The sequence below is a fragment of the Abramis brama genome (assembly GCF_963993115.1).
Source record: "Abramis brama genome assembly, chromosome: 7".
NCBI lineage: Eukaryota > Metazoa > Chordata > Actinopteri > Cypriniformes > Leuciscidae > Abramis > Abramis brama.
Genome location: NC_139969.1, coordinates 2,578,650 through 2,599,401, shown reverse-complemented (window position 1 = coordinate 2,599,401; position 20,752 = coordinate 2,578,650). Strand labels below are relative to the sequence as shown.

The following is a 20,752-nucleotide window of genomic DNA, read 5'->3' as shown; positions in this document are numbered from 1 at the left end:
CACCTGTGGCACTGGCGTACACTACTCTCGCCCGGGGGAGTTTGCTCTGCAGATCCAGGACGGCTTTACCCATCTTGGTGGAAGTCGCATTTTTAGCCTTATGGCACTCATCAAACACAATCTGACAGAGGTTAAAGGTCAAGGGTCAACAGCACTACTACAATACTATTGTTAATACATATTATACCATGGTCTGTCTGAATACTCGTTTCTAATTGGCTGGAAGGTGTGCAATAAAATTCAAAGTTTAATGCACAGGAAGTTCCAAGTCAGTTTAATCACTGTTCTATATTAATGCGCTGTTTTCATTAAAGTGCACACACACACACACACACACACAGAGAGATCGTGCACACACAGAAACATTCAGGAGCACAAAACGTATCAACGCTGACCAGTGACTTTTATTAATAAAATAGCTTTGCTACTGAATCGTTAATTCAAATATATGCTTTAATTCATTCATTAAAATAAATATAATCTTACGCAATACTTTATCTCTCTGTCTGATTCAAATCGGGCAGAATTCTAGATCTAACGAGCTGTAACTGACCCTTCCGGTTCAATATTGCGCTACAAACATAAATAAAAGCTTTAAGTTGTCATTGCTGCCAAATAACCATGTTATAATCGGGAAAATCCATGGCATCCGTTGTGCGTGGTTCTTTGCCTCCACATCGTGCATTAAAATCCTATAATGCACAGCTAGCCATGGTATATCCCTTACTTAACAGTTAATCAGTATTAATATAATCCCTGATGAATGACAATGTGAACCGTGCTGGTACACAGAGGTTAGCCAATTATAACATTAGTCATTTAGATATTATATTAAACATCAGTCGTAAAGGTACAGCATGAAACTATTGTGAACTATTTACAACTATGGTGTGTCCCATTTGAAAATGGACAAACACTCTTGTTGAACGCCAATTCATGCTGAAATGCTGCTAAAACTCCAGTTAAGAATTCAGATAAATGCACAAGCTGGACGTGAAGGATACGACTCCATCAAAGTTGGGTTTGCACCAGTCCAGGATCTGTTTGAGTCTGGTGCGGTGCTGCCCGCCGGCCTGGCTCTCTCCGATCAGCGCTGAGTATGTGGCGAAAAGAACGCCCTCTGAGGTAGCCGTATCTCCGTATTTAATCTGTATGAAAGAGGAAAAGATTAATAACGGTCACACCGGAATCATGCAGCGCCGCGAACATTCAAATTTGCAATCTGCAAATCTTTTTAACCACACAGTATCATTATTTCTGTGTTACAAATATTCCAAACAGAATATACAACAGAATTACTGGCATAAAAGTGTATAGTTTGGATATAAACACTGATGTCTATGGAAGCAATCAAAATAGAGCTTTTGAAAGTAACTAAACGCTTCAAATAACGGTTTTGTCGATTACATCATAACATCAAGCAACATTGACAAATAACTGTTAAAAATGTGTTTGTCATTGAATCATTAATTCAAGAGATTCGTTCAAAAAGCCTGATTTATCTAGTAATGAAACAAGTGAAGTCTATATGAGTGAGTCATTGAATCATTAACTCAAGAGATTCGTTCAAAAAGCCTGATTCATCTAGTAATGAAACAAGTGAAGTCTATATGAGTGAGTCATTGAATCATTAACTCAAGAGATTCGTTCAAAAAGCCTGATTCATCTAGTAATGAAACAAGTGAAGTCTATATGAGTGAGTCATTGAATCATTAACTCAAGAGATTCGTTCAAAAAGCCTGATTCATCTAGTAATGAAACAAGTGAAGTCTATATGAGTGAGTCATTGAATCATTAACTCAAGAGATTCGTTCAAAAAGCCTGATTCATCTAGTAATGAAACAAGTGAAGTCTATATGAGTGAGTCATTGAATCATTAACTCAAGAGATTCATTCAAAAAGCCTGATTCATCTAGTAATGAAACAAGTGAAGTCTATATGAGTGAGTCATTGAATCATTAATTAAAGAGATTCGTTCAAAAAGCCTGATTCATCTAGTAATGAAACAAGTAATGCAGGAATTTTCAAACTTTTTGCCAGTCCCCCGTGACCCCGTGACCTAAAATTTTCGCTTAAAGACGCCTGGTATTTTAAGTTAATGTTTCAACAATTTAACACATTTGAAGGTTTAAGGCAGTGTTGTTAAGTGAAATTAAAACTATTAAAATAAAAAAATTCACTAATTGAAATAAAGCTGAAATAGAATAAAAAAGAAATAAACCTTATTTATTTCATTTAGTTACAGACACAACATTTTCTAATTTTCTTTTAAGTATTACAATTAATAAAACTGAAAAAAATAATGCATGTAAAGAAATAAAATACTTTTTAATATTTAAAAAAATATTTACAATTAAATTTTTTTAATAAAATCTTTTTATTTTGATTGTTTTTATATTATAATTAGTATTCAAATTTATTATAAATCAATCAATCAATCGATCATTTATTATGATTTATTATAATTATGATTTAAATATTAGCTTTTAACTCACAAACGCTGTTAGTTCCATCTTCCATCACATTTGGAAGAACCCTAACGTGTGCAATACTGATGTAAATAAAACTGGTTCACAAACCTTATTTAAAGCAAACACAGGGATGTTGAGAGCTTCTATGTCCTTGAGATCTCTCTCAGCATCGTACTTCAGATCATTTGACACACTGAACCTAAAAAATAAATCAAGTTCCCTCTGTAATGCATGAAGTCATCATAATGAATGGAGAATTTAAACTCTGAAGCCCCGTGCACACCAGGACGATTATCGCGCATGCTTATCGCCAGCGTTTTTCGGCGCGTCTTTATGTTCATACCCAATCGATTTTCACTGGCGATGCGTCGAGTGAACGTGCAAATTCACTCCCTGAATCCTATTCGATCTGCAATTCCTCTCCATAACAGCTCCCTCTTATCGAGATTTTTGTAGTCGCTGTGGCGTTTGTCATAAAGTTCTGTGTTCAGACACCAAAGAGACCAGCAGCTCTACATTCATCTTGCCTCGTTGCATCTTCCTCTTCGTCTCCTATCAATGTGTGACCGTTTTGTGCTTGAGTGCCACCAAGTACATAATATTTATAATGTCTATCCCAAGTACTGTAACTTCACGAGCTCCAGGCACATGAACAAAAGTGCTAATCTCATTGGTCGGCCAGTTTTTAACGTGGCGCGTCAAACAAAAAAAAACTAACCCAAGGCGTTTTAAAAAAAAATTATGCTTTTACGCCTGGCGTTTCCCATGTCGGTGTGCATACTCAATGTCGGCGAAAATCGCACACGATAATCCGTTGTGCACGGGCCTTAAGGTTCACGTTCAGTCAAACTCATTCTCAGGTGTGTTAGGGACACATGTGTGTGTTTACCATAGTGCTCTCTTCCTTCCCTTTAAAAAATTCTCCAGTATGATTCCGGCCACAGTGCGTCCCTTCCCAACACCAGCCCCGTCTCCGATCAGAAAACCCGCTCGCTGACCGTTCTGAAGAATCACCTCGTGTTGCTGAGGAACACGAACACAAAGGCAACGTCATACATTTGTACTAGACATTTCTTTTTTTAGAGACATCATTTATGTGTTATGGCGTTTTTGTATTGTGTTATTTTGTCATTTTACTATTTGTTTTATGTGATACAGTGGCTGTATTTTTGAGCCTAAGACAAATTTCCCTCTGGGACAATAAAGTACACCTTAAAGGAGTAGTTCACTGTCAAATAAAAATTTCCTGATAATTTACTCACCCCCATGTCATCCAAGATGTCCATGTCTTTCTTTCTTCAGTCGAAAAGAAATTAAGGTTTTTGAGGAAAACAGGATTTTTCTCCATATAATGGACTTCAATGACAACCAACGGTTTGAAGGTTCAAATGTGAGTTTCAGTGCAGCTTCAAAGTCTTTAGACAATCCCAGTCAAGAAATAAGGGTCTTATCTAGCGAAACAATCAGTTATTTTCTAAAAAAAAAATAATAAAAATGATATACTTTTTAACCACAAATGCCCGTCTTGTACCATCTCTGAGATGCGCCACGCATTACGTCGTCACGTTGGAAAGGTCACGCGTGACGTCGTTAAACATCCAGGATATGCACACGTAAGGACCATTTTAAACAATACACTGACACAAATACATATAAATATGTGTCATTCAACATACAATAACTTTGAATGGTCCTCCTACTCCAAACTTGTAAACACACCGACTACGTCACACGTGACCTTTCCAACGTGATGACGTAATGCGTGGCGCATCTCAGAGATGGTACAAGACGGGCATTCGTGGTTAAAAAGTATATCATTTTTATTTTATTTAGAAAATGACTGATTGTTTCGCTAGATAAGACCCTTATTTCTCAGCTGGGATTGTGTCGAACCTTTGAAGCTGCATTTGAACCTTCAAACCGTTGGTTGCCATTGAAGTCCATTATATGGAGAAAAATCCTGGAATGTTTTCCTCAAAAACCTTCATTTCTTTTCGACTGAAGAAAGAAAGACATGGACATCTTGGATGACATGAGGGTGAGTAAATTATCAGGAAATGTTTATTTGAAAGTGAACTACTCCTTTAACCTTAACATTTCTGAGTGGAAACAGACAATAACAGAGAGACAGAAGAGGCGAAAGTAAAGTGCACAGGGAGCGTAGAGGAACAGTACCTGGCAGGCGTAGATGATGGCCTCGAGCTGCAGGGCGGAGAGCAGGCCAGAGTTAATGGTGCTGTCTGAAATGGACAGTGTGTAGGTGATGTCAGGAGGAGGAACACTGGACAGTGTGTTGGTCTCCACTACGATGTCAGGGTGAGAGATTCCTATAGTAGCTGCACACATGTGAACAGAGCACTTGTTTGACACGGAGACACCACAAAATATTAAATCGAGTTGAGTTTTTGCTGTAGTAGGGGTGGGCAGAATGATGGACTAATGTAGAAATGTATGTGTATTAACTAGTGTTATTTGTCATTCGGTGGCTCTGAATTGTCAAAACACCTCAAAATGCTTGCAACGTATCCGATCCGAATTTTTTTATGACAGACAAAAGTTTCAGAGGTCGTGTGTAAACGTGATTGACAAAACATGAGGTCGTATTTATTTTTTAAAGTGCGCAAATTTCGGACGAGAATCTCAGACTTTTCGACGAGACGACACCAAGGTCAGTAAACGATAACTGCGACTAATTCAACATGCAATATGATTAACGGAATAAGAGTCAAGTCAAGTCAAGTTTATTTATATAGCGCTTTTCACAATACAGATTGTATCAAAGCAGCTTCACAGTATTAAATTAAAATAATACATCAATGCTTGTTTCTAGTGGAAAATGTCCACGTTTGGTAATGCTGATAAATAGTATTGTTGATTGATTAAATTAAATTAAATATCCCCAACTGAGCAAGCCAAAGGCAACAGTGGCAAGGAACCGAAAAACTCCATCAGGTGACCTAATGGAGAAAAAAAAACCTTGGGAGAACCCAGGCTCAGTCGGGGGCCAGTTCTCCTCTGGCGTTTATGAACTAGAGACAGGATTTAACTGTAAGATTAAAATGTTATATGAATGCCTGGCTGAAGAGATGCGTCTTTAATCTAGTTTTAAACTGGGAGAGCGAGTCTGAGCAACGAACAGTATCAGGAAGACTATTCCAGAGTTTTGGAGCTAAATGTGAAAATGCTCTCCCTCCTTTGGTGGATCTAGATATCCTAGGTATGACCAAAAGCCTCGAATTTAGTGATCTTAAAGAGCGCGATGGATTATAGGGTGATAGAAGATCCGTTAAATAGACTGGAGCTAAACCGAAGTAAATAAGACAAGACTAAAATGTAGTAAAAAAAAAAAAAAAAAGGATAAAATATTGCTGACTGCTTCTACTATGAGCGTTCATGTTTGCGGTTGCCAGATGTCAAGATTTTAAAACGCTTGCAACATATCCGATCCGAATTTTTTTATGACGGACAAAAGTTTCAGAGGTCGTGTGTAAACGTGATTGACAAAACATGAGGTTGTATTTATTTTTTAAAGTGCGCAAATTTCGGACGAGAATCTCAGACTTTTAGACGAGACGACACCAAGGTCAGTAAACGATAACTGCAACTAATTCAACATGCAATATGATTAACGGAATAAGACAAGACTAAAATGTAGTAAAAAAAAAAAAAAAAAAGGATAAAATATTGCTGACTGCTTCTACTACGAGCGCTCATGTTTGCGGTTGCCAGATGTCAAGATTTTAAACCCCTAAACTCAGAACTTTTCTGTTAAAAGGATCCATTTTCTGACCCTGTGATTTACTCAATCTTTGCAATCTGGCAACCGTGAGCACACGCTTTCTCTACGCAGCGCTGATGATCTGAAGACACTGAAACTGTTTCGGAATTGGTCAATTTGCTTGTAAAAAAATTAATAAATAGGCCATGAAAAATCATGATCGGTGCATTATTATTATTATTTTGTTTTATGTAAAGCACTTTGAACTACCACTGTGTATTAAATGTGCAATACAAATAAGCTTGCCTATCGCAGTTACTGTTATTTCGTCCCCAAATTTAAGGTCTCTTAAAATGATAATTAAGACCGTTAAGATCTTAATATCGTTAATATACCATTATTTACATTTAATCATTAAAGAAGCTTTTATCTAAAACGACTTAGAAATAAAGACAGAAATATAAGCAATTAAACTAACAATAGGACAACAACATGCAAGTGATGTGACCATTCCCAGTTGAGTCTAATGCAGTACATAATTTTTATTTCTTTCTTTATTTTTTATAGATATAGGATAGAAAAGAAAGTGTCAGTATTAAAGGATCACGTGCTGCCGAAAAAGATTCTTCTTACATTATGTAAACACCATTAATATACCTTCTAAAATATAGGACATTTTATTACCTTAAATTTGAGAAAACAAAATGAAAGACATTTTAAGACTTAGTTGGGATCTTAAAATAACTATGACGTGTCATACACCACGACCGTACTCATACTGCCCACCCCTGTGCTGTAGATTGATATGATATGACATGTCAGTTTACATTTTGATGGCTTGTATTCGGCGTATGTGTCCGCGTGCCCCAAATCCTCGGCCTCTTCCTCGTCCGCCTCCTCCTCTTCCTCTGGTGGCGGTGGAGCAGCAGTCTGTAGAAATGAAGGAGGGAGGCAGAAAACACAGGATGATGAAATGTGATGAAATAGAGGAGAGAGTATTAGATAAAGGTAAGGAGAGAGTCTACCTTGAATCCTGCCACTGACGCGGACAGGATCGCGCTGAAGTCATCCAACCGGCCCGGAAACGCGCTCAGGTTCTGCTGAAGAACACACGAGGAATAGGACTCAGGCTAAATGCTAATACGATCGACTAAAAATCAGTTACTACAATTATCTATGCAAGCATGTGATCAGCTAAAGACATTACAACAAATATAACTACTAAAAATAACTAATATCTATGGCGGTCTTTAATGCTTTCAAACATTAAACCATACAGCTTTTATTTTGGTAGAAAACACATTTTTTAAAGTGTTCACACTTCTCCATCGGCTTTAATCTGATAGCAAAAGTGTTTTCATGCCGGCAAAACTGGGGTAACGGGCAAAAATCTAACTGTGTACCTTACTAATAACTTACTAATAGGGGTGTAACGACTCCATGTCACGATACTGAACTCACAATAAGATATTATTGCGATACTCCAAGACATATGGTAAAATGTTAACAAAAAATTAACTGTTGATTAAAATGCTAAATCTGGTATTGCATTGTGGGTGTAAATGAATAGACTGCGGAAACCCAAAGCACAGGACAATAGAGACACCAGAATAATAATATTCATGATTCTGAAGATGAAAATACAGAATTATTTTAGACGAATATGCACTCTTTCACTGACTAGATATATTTAAAATAATGTAGGCCACATTTTACTGGTAACATCAGACATCTGGCATTATCAGGACACACAAATATTCCCCCATTGCATTATTATACATTATATTCATCATTATATATAGTAGTTTAATGTTGTACTGACACTAAAACTCACACAGTAATTTTCATTTTGGGTGAACTATACACAATACAGTTTGTCATTATCCATGATACATTTTTGTACTGCGATATATTGTGACAATATATTGTTACAGCCCTACTTACTAATAATAAATGAAAATAATTATTACAAATTACTATTTATTATTACTACTAATAAAAATAAATGAAAATTTAAGAACATGCATGCAAAAGTGCTGATTGTAACTGAGTTCTGTGGCAGGACCATGTCGTACAAATGAATATCTGAGAGAAAACCAGTGTATAAATACCTGTCTCTGACTGTGTCCAGGTATATCCCAGCACATCGGTGCGGCGGTGCCCTCAGCGGGTAACTGTGCCAGGCTATCGGTGCCAAATCCTGAAGGGTCTGGATACTCCGACAGAGATTCAGATGGCGAGGAGAACAGCGATGTGTTGGACAGCTCCTCTATGCATGGCAAATCCTAAAAACAACAACCATAAAAACATGTTCACAAACACTTCAGTCACTAACATCATTTTACTGAAATACACAGCAGATTTTCATTCTAGATGTTCTGTTATCTAACCAAAGTGTGTCGAAATGTGCATGACATCTTTGTTCAGTCTTTTCCATGTGATTACAATAAACAGGAACTTCAGTTACAAAAGCACCATAATAGTTGGTCAATACAACACATGCACTGTGTCGTCTGAAGCCATATGCTTTGCATGAGATTAACTCTTATTGAATTGAAAAGAGTAGCTACGATAAAGAAAAGTAATATAAGTATGGCATGAGGGCGAGTAAATGAGCATTTTCATTTCTGGGTGAAGAATTCCTTTAAAAGCTGTGATACTCAGAAACGGTGCTCATAAAATCATCTGATATATGATGCGTGAACTGAGGATTGTTTTTCACAGCAGCTCTGGACTCAACATTACTTCAGACATGGCCAACGTCCCAAAACATTTGCTGTAAATCTGTCAAGAGATGGTTTTCACTTCTGGAAGCTTCAAACAGTATTGATGATCACACTCAATGTGCTATTCCAAAGAGAGATAAAACATTGAAAACATGACATCGCTAAAGAGAAGTCAAACGTTCATGTTTAGGGATTAAACATCTTAAAGGGGTTCCTATTATGGCCCTTTATGAAGTCTTAATTTTTGGGGGGTACTAGAACATGCTTTCATGCTTTGATTGCCCAAAAAGCACATTATTTTTCACATATTATACATTATTTCAGCACCTCTCTCCCCAATCTGGGTCTAGCGCACCGTATAGTTTCAGTTTCGATGAAGCCCCTCCTTCTGAAATACGAAATGTGCTGTGATTGGTTAGCTGGCCAAGTGTGTTGTGATTGGCACTGTGTATTTGGGAATTGTCACACCCCTTTCCATAACCACCAGTTTCATCTGCTCAGGTGTAAATATTAAAGATGGCGTCAATTTCAAACCAATTCGAGCCTGATTCAGACCCTGACAATGTTAACAAATAAGAGGATCGACCAGAACGGATTTCATGCATGGACTTTGCAAGCACGGATTTCCCAGGACGTTTCAGAGTGGTATGTTTGTTTGTTTTTAATTTTCTTATAGATCTTAGATACGTTAAAACACCATTTAATCATGATATTTGTCGGAAAACTATGATAATACGAACAGTAATCGATCACAAAACTCTATCAACAGTAATGTTGGCTAGAAAGTGAGCGGAGGCAAAGCTTTGCCCTTTATTTACATCTTAGCAACAACGTAAAACGTATAATTGGAACTTTTAATCGAAAACTCAACTACAAATAATAAGACATACTTACAAGTTGTCATCCATAAACAACAGATTGTCCCGACAAAGTGGGAACTGCTTCATTTCAGGAGACGCTGTTCTCGGTAAAAAAAGTCGGGGTAATAATTAGTTTAAAGTCCCACTCCGATCATATTTTGAGCTATTTTTAAACATTCTCAGTGGTCTTTAAATGATGATTATGCCGTTTTTAGCCAAAATCACAAAACCTGTGCCGTTTTCTGGGACTTTGCTTCAGCAGAGCGGCAGTAGCTCATTAGCAATTCGCCTCTGCGTTGTGGGGGGAGCCGTTGGCACGGAGACAACCCTCCCCCTCGTTCACACCGCCGCCGACTTGAGCTTCCGAGAAAACGGAGGAGAAGCTGATCATCGCCGTTGCTGGGTTTCCAATCATTATCGGATTAATTGCAGTTTAACCATCAGAGTGAAAGTTTATCATTTGCATGTGTTTTTAAGTCCTGCCAGTTTAACAGGGCGCGCTTGACAGGGCATATAAGAACGCAGAGAGATAGCAGAGAGAGAGAGAGCCTCGGCCGCGCGCGCGCACTCACTATTAATAATAATAAATAATAATGTGACCAAAACGGTTATACAAATGCTGTCATTATAAAAGGTTTGTAGTGTCAATGTATTGCTTGTTTATTTTGTTTACTTTTCATGGTGTGACACTTCTCTTCTCCCATGATCGAACATAGAATGCTGCTACGTCAGAGCGGCCAAAGCGTCAACAAGCTTCCTCGTACTTTTTGACAAGCGTCCTTGACAGGGCGGCCAGAGCTTCTTTGCCGCTCAAGTCGGCGGCGGTGTGAACGTACAGTTAGCATTGCAACCCGCTACCGCACATAGGTGTTGATCCGCCATCGTCTTCTCTACTCCTCAGAACCTGAGCCGCGGGGGCGGAGGGGAGTATGAGCTTGTGGCCCCGCCCAGTGGAGTTACTACATCACAACTCCAGTCTATTTTAGCTGGCATTTTAGCGTCTGCTACTGATTCACAGCCATTTGAATGCAGAAATACTCAGAAATACAACTTTGAACTTATCTTTCTCAAGATATGTCCTCTAACATCAGAAAAATGCCACAAGAACATGTTAACACCTAGAAAAACATGATTTTCATCGGAGTGGGTCTTTAATTAATTTTATTCACATATTCATATATTTTTAAACAATGACTTTATTTGTGAAAAATACTGTAATAGGATTGCCATCCTAATAGGATTTAGAAGTTGCCATCTAAAGTATAAGGATGTTTATTTTAAAGATTTGTTTTTTAATTTATTTAAAATTTATAAAATATTGATTAAAATAAATATAAAGTCTATAATAAAAAATATCGGCTTTATATCGGCCATCCTGCTCTCTAAGACATCGGCATCGGCCATCAAAAAACCAATATCGGTCGACCACTAGTAATAATGTTCACGGACAGTGTTTAAAATCAATTTGAAATCACTCTCGTCAGCCTAAACCAAATTTGTCAGCCTTAGGAAGGTCAAACAAATGAGTTTTGGAAACGGGGAGGAAAAACCAGCATCTCTTTGACGTAGCAGCAGCTCCTCCAGGTCTCGTCCCCTTTTTTGCGTATTCCGTGGGTGGGGATTATTTAAATGAGTAACATTATGACTTCAAAAAGCCCGGAAAAAACACGAGTACAAACAAATAAAATATCTCCCTTTGGAGTGGACTTTGAGCTTTGTAACCTTGCAGATCTTTTTTTTATGCTCAAACAACAACATTACAAAGTTGAAAGAGTGAAAAAGCATAATATGAGCCCTTTAATGCACCTTTAGAGGAGCTTGCACAGAAAAAGCCCTCAGTACTATAGCAAACTGAACTGATGGTAAAGAAAAAGTTGATAGCAATGATTTCTTTCTATGCTAAAGAAAAGAGCTCTAAGGATTGTAAATCAACTCCTATATTACGAACCAAAATTGCATAAATGTATAAAGCACATAATTTATTTCCCAAAAGTATCCAGAGGCTATTTGCAATGAGGGAAATACATGTTTTTAATAATAATAAGGGTGAGGACTAATATAAAAATAGATTTATATCTGATTTAAGAAGGTGTAGCACTTTGCAAATCAAAAAAACAAGGTGATAAACAAACGTATAACTCAAAATGAATAATGTGCACATGAAATTTTAAACGACTGTATTATGAAATGTTATTTTCAGTTGTGTATAAAGGTCTTAGGGAATTTTGTCTTAAATAATTGTTTTGTGTTTGCATATTTTTGCATAGATCACACGTAGCAGTGGAAGTTACGCTTATGAAGAAGTGGTAGGTAAAATAAGCTAAGGCTTCAGCCTACATGTATAACTATTAGTGAATTGTGTATGAGGGCCAAAAAAAAAATCTTGATGATGTTTTTGACAGTGCAGACCTCGATTATACAGTAAACTTCAACTCAAGCTTAATAGAGTCTTAAACAAATCCATAATCCTTCAACAATCAAATGAAAGCCCATTCTAGATACTGTAACCTTCTATTCGCAGATGTTACGGCCTCTTGAAAGTGCTCAACTGGATGGATCCTTCTATAAAAAAAAACATTTCTGGCTGTCAAAAGACGATGAAATTGCCTTGTATTGTTCTGAACCTACTCTTTTTCCGACAGCGAGACATCCAGTTGTGTAATATTTCCATTTGTGACGGTGATACGGGCAATTTAGCCGAGATAAAACAGGGTCAGGACTGAATGATGGAGCAATAACAGTAAATTCTGGAGAATAGGAAGGAATGAGGGGGAAAGCACAAGGAGGGAGGTCAGAACAAGAGATGAAGTGTCTGAACACATCAAGAACTGATATCTGTAGAAGCAGACGCTGAAATAAATCAAACTAAACGCACAGCAAACAACCTGTATCTACACTGAAATCATTTAAAAATCACGTCACAACACCTTACACTAGAAGTGAAGCTACATGTCACTTCATTAGGGATAGGGCTGCTTGATTATGGCCAAAATCATAATCACTATTTTTTTTGGTCAATATTAAAAATCTTGATTATTTAACACGATTATTGGTGGGAGATGTGATCAAAGTCTTATTTCACGACATGAGTCATTTTAAACATCAGTGAAATTTCAGAATTATTGATACTCCAAAAAAAAAATTCCTAAAAATAATTACATAAGACAAGTAGGCTTAAACGAATACAATAAGAACAAATAAACAAATTAAAAACAAATGGAGAAATAAATAAAACGGGGAAAAAAATACAAATTAAATAAAAAAGTATGGTATTCAGATAAGTAACTGAATTGAATAACATTAATCAAATTTAATAAATCAAATGTAAAATAACACTGCATAGTCTTACATTACACATTAAATATAGATTCATCCTTATTAAAGCTACTTAAGTAATTCAGTCAAGATCAGGGAGTGATTTTCCTTTGTTATGTGTTGTTTGATTATCATTAATGACAGGTTTATTAGGCTACTGTCACTTTAAGAGCTAATGCACTGATCCAATATACTGTTACACGCGTGTTTTCTTTCTCAACTGTGTACGTTAACTTAAGACATAACCCATTGTGTTTACATAAATATTCAATGTCTCTTTTGCAGCTTAATGCGCTTTTGATAACACTGTTTAACGTCAAACAAGTCCCATAGTTGAGCAACAGTAGACTACATTTTACAACACTCACTTATTCGGCTGATTTGGATGTTAATTATGGGCTTTTAGGGAGAAACGAAAGTGAGTTGGATGGAATACAGCAGCGGCACAATAATCGTTTTGCCTCAATTATCTTGTTTTCATAATTTCAAAAATCTATTACGATTAACCGCAAAGCCCTAACAAATGGACCAATCAGCTGTGAGCTCAGGGATCTTCAATTATTTTCAAAAGAAATTAATTTGTTGCATGTTGACTTTTTTTTTTTTTTAGAAAGCATTATACAAAACAAAGATATCAGAAACCTCACAAGCTGACTTTGATATAACAGTTAGAAGTTATATAAATAAATAAATATCGAATTAAATTCATAAACTCATTAATGAGTGAATGTTACCTGTATTTTTATATTAGAAAGCATTATACAAAACAAAGAGATCAGAAGCACCACATGCTGACTTTTCATATATATATATATATATATATATATATATATATATATATATATATATATATATATATATATATATATTATTTTTTTAAACAGACGGACAGAGAAATCAAGCTGCTGAAGTAGAACTACAAATAAATAAAGTGAGTCAAAGAGGAATATAAAAGATTTCAGGAAACCAATCAAGAGATATAATGACCTACATTTCAAAACAATTAAGCTTTTTGAACAAATGTCTGTTACAACCACAGAAAACAACAATATCTTAATGCCTCGAGCAGCCTAACCTCTGTAAATAAGACATTATTAACCAAACCTAAGCTGTACCTTCAGCACGGGCTGTCCTGCCTCCAGCACAGGCATCTGACTGAGTGCCAAGAAGACTTTCATCTGAGAAAAACATTAGCTTGAACTGATCGCAGAAGCAAAACCTGTGACAGACACACTGACACACACAGGTAACATTCACTCAAACAAACTCGAAAACAATCATGCCAGTGTTTGCTCTGGGGTGTGGTGGTCTTCTTTCAGGAAATGAGGCTTTTGTGTCCACATTTACTGACAAGCCAAGCCTAATTTTACCGCAATGTGCTTTAAGAAGAGTTGACAGCAGTGTGTGGCGCTTTAATAGTATGCAAATACAGAGTAAATAGCGAGTTTGTGCCTGAAGAGCTATATATAAGAAGCATATAATGTGGACTTTATGTTGATAAGATCTGAACAATGTTCTCATACACACACAGAAAGAACATTTTCCTCCATATATCGCTTTCCACGTCACACAGAGATCGTCTATGTACAGCATACTCTGCACTACATACTGTAATGCCTACTAGTTTTAATAAGATTGTGAAATGGTCACAGTATGCAACACTAAACATTTCAAACCTGGGTTATTATTGTTAGATAAACTAACCAAGAAAAAAACCCACATTTTTATCTCCAAATCATGATTCAAGACAGAGATCTTCATTTCACTTTCAGTTCATTCGGCACACAAAAAGCCTTCTGTAGCTGAGCTAAACTGAAAGTCTCAGACAATGTGTTTGCATTAATGTCACAGCTTCATCATGATGATTGTGCGCTGCGCTTTGAGCTATTCAAACCTGCGCTTTTATCCTGCATGTAAGAACCACAGCTGCTATAATGATAGAGTAAACCATCTTTTGTGTTAATCACACCTACATGTTCAACAGCACTGCTTTGTTCAGCTGTGGGTTTGAGATTAATCCGTTTTCCTGCAGGCTAAGCTATTCATTAAAACAAAATAATGGTCAAAGCACGCTAGTGATCCTGAGATGTCAGCCCACACTGTCCCACTTTCCTAACCATTTGCAGCTACTAAAAGTCCATAAAGTACAAGATGAACAGACAGATACATAGATCATCATGGGTTTCAGAGCAAATTCTCAGAAATCAGTATCAAGAGAGGACAAATAATACACTATTGCTTGTTCCTGCATTCATTTCTCAATGGTTCTGGAAGCGGGAAAAGACGGGATCTGCTCGTACCTGGGAGAAGTCTCCGTTCCGCACAAGGTCGTGAAAGTCAATGTCAGAGAGGTCCAGATTCACAGAGGACGGGTTCGGCTGGAGCTGCCTGATAAATCAGTGGAGAAAGATCAGGAACAATCACAATGTCTTCAAAATACACCTGGAAATACTGCTATATAAATTCAGAGCGCTTCATATCAGATTACTGATATAGTAACAGCACCACCAGGTTTATATCTCTAAATACACATTGGATAGGTATCATCAACTAACTCATGATAAAAGTACATGTGTCACATGTTCAATATATCAGAATGCACCACAATATTATAATTGGAAACTGCACCAAACATTTGAGAGACAGTTAAAGGTTACGAGTCATTTGAGTCGATTCAGTGAGTCATTTAACTGATTCAGTCAGTGATCTTCACTGCACCGATTCATTCATGAATTAAACAACAGACTAAGCTGGATGTTCATTTTGCATGCAGTCAGCAAGGATTAAAAAAAAAGTGTTGACTATTTATTTGTCAATATATTATTATTAATATATAATGAACGATTCAAAAATCTGTTAGTAATTAGGGCTGTCACTAGCGATTATTTAGGTAATCGAGTATTCAAGCGATTATTTTGACGATTAATCGGATTATTTGAGATAATAGACCTAAGTGAACGATAACCATTAAAACGACTTAAAAAACATGGGTATAATAACAATGAGGCAATAATAATCGGCTCAAATAAAGTATAAAAAGCAAAAAAATAAAGTATCAAGCAAGTAATCATATGGTTTTTATTGAACAATCATGTTAAAATTCATAATGTAATATGCATAATATAGCCTAAACACTCAATTAATGTACATTATGTATTATAACAAATGCCTGGTGATTGTTGTTACACTTTACAGCAGATCAAATACTTGTTTAATTTTGGCCAAACGACATTTAATTCAAATGTCCACTTAATCTTTAATACTGAGCCACTTCTTAACGATAGAAATACAAGAATTGTTCAATTTCTTGAACAAGAACATGCAAACTCAGTGCGAGGGTTTAAACTTATATTTTGAAATCGCAATGAACAGTTTGCATATTTAGAAACATACTGATGTATTCTCCTGCGTTGGTTTAGGTTTCTAAATGATTTACGTTACAAATCTGGTGAAATGGCACATTTTAAGAATGAACATTATAAGAAACTCAACTCACCTTTACACACATGCAAATAATTAAGAACCTGAAACCCCGCAGCGCACAATGCCATATTATGTTTTTAATATATCATGCAGCCTTTCAAAACGGTCTAATAATGGGGTTCATGGATTCTCGTCCGTTGAATGCACCACTTGCGGTATTTTGCCGGTTAACGACACAGGTAAATTGCAATCAAGGATTTTCACATACTCAAATTTAATCAAGGAATCATGACAGGCCTTGTTATAATTTTTTTTCGTTTTTTGCTTTGTTGATGTACAGTGTGCATAACTCACCTCCCAGATTGCATAGGATAGTGCTGGTTGTATTGAGTTTGCTGTGAGTACGCCCATGAGTTAGACGGATACAGCTGATTCTGGGGAAACAGGAAACAAACAGCACATCTGACACAGGAAGTGGCCATTTGGAAACACTGTTCAGCAGAGATACTACCCATTAACCCAAATATTTATAATATGAACCAGTGACTCATAAGGCCCCTTTCACACAGAGATTCAGGAAAATACACGGATAATGTGTCCCGTGATCGTTTCGATTTTGGTTCATTCACACTGCCAGTGATTTTCCGGAATCCGCGAGTGCGTTCACACACATCCCGTAAAGACACGTGACGTCAGGATGTGATAACTCCTGTCAGATGTCAGATCTGATGATAACTCTTCGTCATTTCTACACGAAGACTAGTCCATACTCCCCAGTAGCGTGAGTGTGCTTGTTCCCCATTTGTTGTCGCACAGGTTGTAGAAAGACCCGTGCGCCATCACTACGACACACCTCTCACGGCATTGGTCCTGGCTTTTGTTCACACAGACTGATCCCGGCAATGTTACTAGGTCCTCATCCCGGCATCAATACGGGACGTGTTTGCGTTCACACAGAAAGCACTCTAGTAATTTCACGGCAATTTCACGGGATCAACGCGCTGTGTGAAAGGGGCTATACAGACATGCTGAGACCCAACACAAATCGTGCACATACATGGTGAAGTCTAACAGTTCACCAAATAAACAACCATAAACCAGGTGATGTGAAGCAACTGTTTCTAGAAGGATGATTACCATTGGCTACCAATGCACTCCATGTCCGTCCCATATTGGACAAGGTTCGAGACCAACTAGAGTAATAGTTATGAAGATGACAGTTTAAAACTGCAGATTTAATCAGATCAGGAAAAACGTCATCAAGACCGTGACATTAGAGAGTGCAGCAGCAAATAGACTGTGAACAGGCTAGTATAATGAGTTCAGTATGTTACCAAACCCAAGCCTGATAGGATCAGGAGACTTGTTCATGTGTAACTTCAAGTTAAATTTGCACTGGGTGTAGGTTTGTAATTAATGGGGAATATTAGAGATGCATAGATACCACATGTCTCTGCCAACAGCGATTACTCAGAATGATATCTGCCGATACCGATCTCTCCTAACTAATGCTGTAAACTATATAGGGAACCCAGCAGAGCCCAAACTATTATATTCAACTGCTATTTATTTTCAGATATAATAATTACACTTAAAATAAAAACTGAAATGTTTGTTTACAGCTCATAAGGTAATTTTTAAAAACACTTTTTCAAATTAATTCAAACATACATACATTCATAAGCTCCTCTCTAGTATTTTTACAGCTAATTAACGGTGAACACTGGTTAACTTTCCTAAGGTAAATGCAACATTAAGTGACATTGTTCACAAGCGGTTTTACTGACGTCTATCCGCGATTGAAACACTGATTTAGAGATTACATGATATACATTTCAGTTAGTTTTACTGTATCTTTCAACATTCCTTCTGATGTTCATGCATGTTTTTTCATGCTATAACTTGTAGTAAAGTGGAAGAAAAGACTGACTGCGACATTACAGCGATTTGTCACTTCACATTTAAGAGTGTCAAAATGTGATTTATTGTTTGAATTTTGTGATAATATCCACAGAATTTGAAAGCTGAGACTTTGTTTCTTATCAGAACAGTAACAAAGCTCTTTGTGATTATTGTTGATTATTGAAATAAACATACATGAACTGATCAGAGGGTCAACATCAACCGCGGAAAGACGTCAATACACACCATTTTTTAAGTTCAAGTCCAATGACTTTAATCTACTAACTCTCCTATCTGGTTTGTTTGTCTGACAAAATGGTGGATTTGGCATTATGATTAGTCAAATCACCTGTCAATCAAACCCTCAGCGAAGGATTGAATTGGCCCTGATCATCGGCTGCTTTTAGTAACAATAGGCCAATGGCCGACAGGGAGATACCGATTATTGGCCGATACATTGGTGCATCCCTAATATATATAAAAATATGAAGAGTTCAGATGCAAAAGCCTCTAAGTGCCATCTGAAATTTTCTTCTAGAATGATCATTTTTATAAAGCTTGTATATTTAAGTTAAGTAATTTCACTTAAATGACAATTAATAGGTAATTTGCATTGCCATTTAAGTGAAATTATTGAACTTAAATATACGAGCTTGATAAAAAATTATCATTCTAGAAGAAAATTTCAGATGGCATTTAGAGGCTTTTGCATCTGAACTCTTCATATACACTATATATATATATATATATATATATAGAGAGAGAGAGAGAGAGAGAGAGAGAGAGAGAGAGAGAATTCAAGTTCAAACATGTGCAGACCTTTAGTCTGAGACTCTTTGTATAGGGGTAACTATAACATTTACAATAAACAGTGCGTCTTAATGTAAAATTTGCATGGTATTTTAGGCATTTAAAGGTCCAGTGTTTACCTCCATGGAACTTGGGAGAGGAGGACTGGGAGCGCTGAACTTCGGGCTCCCCAACTGAGGGTCCTCAGGGTGCAGATAGTCCTCCGTGTCCATGACAACAGACGTGGCAAGAATGGGCATCAGGCTCCGAGAAGAAACATGATTACGAGTCAAACCCCCGTCGTTCTTCAGCCATCTCTGAGAGAGAGAGAGAGATCAGTCAGTGAAATAATCATCACAAATAATCTCTGCATCCACTGCTGATTTCCTGAACCCTTCAGATTTATTTGACCAGCTACTGATTTGGTGGTGATTACTAACAAGATAAAAATTACGAGCTACAGATAAACTCATGCATACAGACCACTAGTGAAAACCACTTCTATTTTGCATTTTTCTCATTAAATGCAAGTGTTTCCATTAAGAAATTATGTTATTATCATAACAACCGGATCTATTTTAATTGAAAAATGTACATAAACCAGATGCAAACAGATTATTTTAGATAAAAGATAACATATAAATAGATGAATAAATAGAATACAAGACAAGATATGTTAATGTGTTAATATATTCAATATGTGATAGAGGCCTTGTCTATGTGACAGATTTGAGGGGAATTACATTGTAAGTATGCCTCAGCTTTATTTTAACCTCTTTAAAACAAGCTGTCACACATCCACCCTTAATAAACAGATGATATCAAAATAGAAACATTTAAACATACATACGATTATCTTGAAATAATCTGTCTGAGCGTATGTCAAACTGAAAAGCCTCAACCAAACAGCACTGGCCTCTCAAACACGCCACTTTAATATGATTCCCAGCTCGTATTGATTATTGTAGACTAACTTAATTGATTTATACACGAATTTATCAGCTGTCTGTGTGTTTTTCTGATTGACTCAATGGAGCGCTATTGTTTGATTCGTGCTAACATGCTAACCTGAGAGAAAACTCACTCACCGAGCGTTAATTAAACCCCCCTTTCCGCGAAACCCCTCAACAAGCACTAACGACCACTCAATCTGGGTTTTTCTCGATCGGTAAAGGTGTATTGGAGGGGTTAATCCATATTTTTCTACCCCTGTACGGTTGTTTACCTACTTCCTGGTCGACGTCGCCATCTTGTTCTTAAAGAAGGAGGACTCTTCCGCTGACGTCATCGCCGATCCACAACGCACGCGCGACGCTCGGTGAATTTTGTGGATTAGAAAAGGAAATAACTCATTTGCTTTACTATTTCCCTTGTTTATAAATTGCATTTATTCTAGAAGCTCTAAACCCACCCATCTAAATACGAATAAAAACGCTAATTCATTAATATTACTAATACATTTGGGCACTGTGAAATCATAATTAATAGGCCTATGTAAAAAGTAGCTGCCTTAAATTACATTAAACTGAGTTTAAAAATTAGCTGAAT

General features: G+C 36.8%; 1 protein-coding gene across 4 annotated transcripts in view; it reads right to left on the bottom strand.

Annotated features, from left to right (window-relative positions):
* The window catches only part of sbno2a (strawberry notch homolog 2a), a 53,223-nt gene extending 32,730 nt beyond the window's left edge, over positions 1 to 20,493 (bottom strand). Inside the window, exons 1-12 of one of the 4 annotated variants that reach the window (XM_084119325.1) lie at positions 20,434 to 20,493; positions 19,345 to 19,521; positions 16,868 to 16,947; positions 15,391 to 15,478; positions 8,301 to 8,474; positions 7,215 to 7,289; positions 7,017 to 7,119; positions 4,647 to 4,807; positions 3,361 to 3,494; positions 2,580 to 2,670; positions 1,005 to 1,148; positions 4 to 121 (exon numbers count right to left, since the gene is read on the bottom strand). In XM_084119325.1, coding sequence (XP_083975451.1) covers positions 4 to 121; positions 1,005 to 1,148; positions 2,580 to 2,670; positions 3,361 to 3,494; positions 4,647 to 4,807; positions 7,017 to 7,119; positions 7,215 to 7,289; positions 8,301 to 8,474; positions 15,391 to 15,478; positions 16,868 to 16,947; positions 19,345 to 19,464 — 1,288 coding nt within the window. In that variant the 5' untranslated portion in view covers positions 19,465 to 19,521; positions 20,434 to 20,493. Of the gene's footprint in view, positions 1 to 3; positions 122 to 1,004; positions 1,149 to 2,579; positions 2,671 to 3,360; positions 3,495 to 4,646; positions 4,808 to 7,016; positions 7,120 to 7,214; positions 7,290 to 8,300; positions 8,475 to 15,390; positions 15,479 to 16,867; positions 16,948 to 19,344; positions 19,522 to 20,292 lie in introns of all 4 variants that reach the window. The other 3 variants (XM_084119324.1, XM_084119326.1, XM_084119327.1) reach the window with 3 other exon arrangements.
* Positions 20,494 to 20,752: the final 259 nt, after the last annotated feature.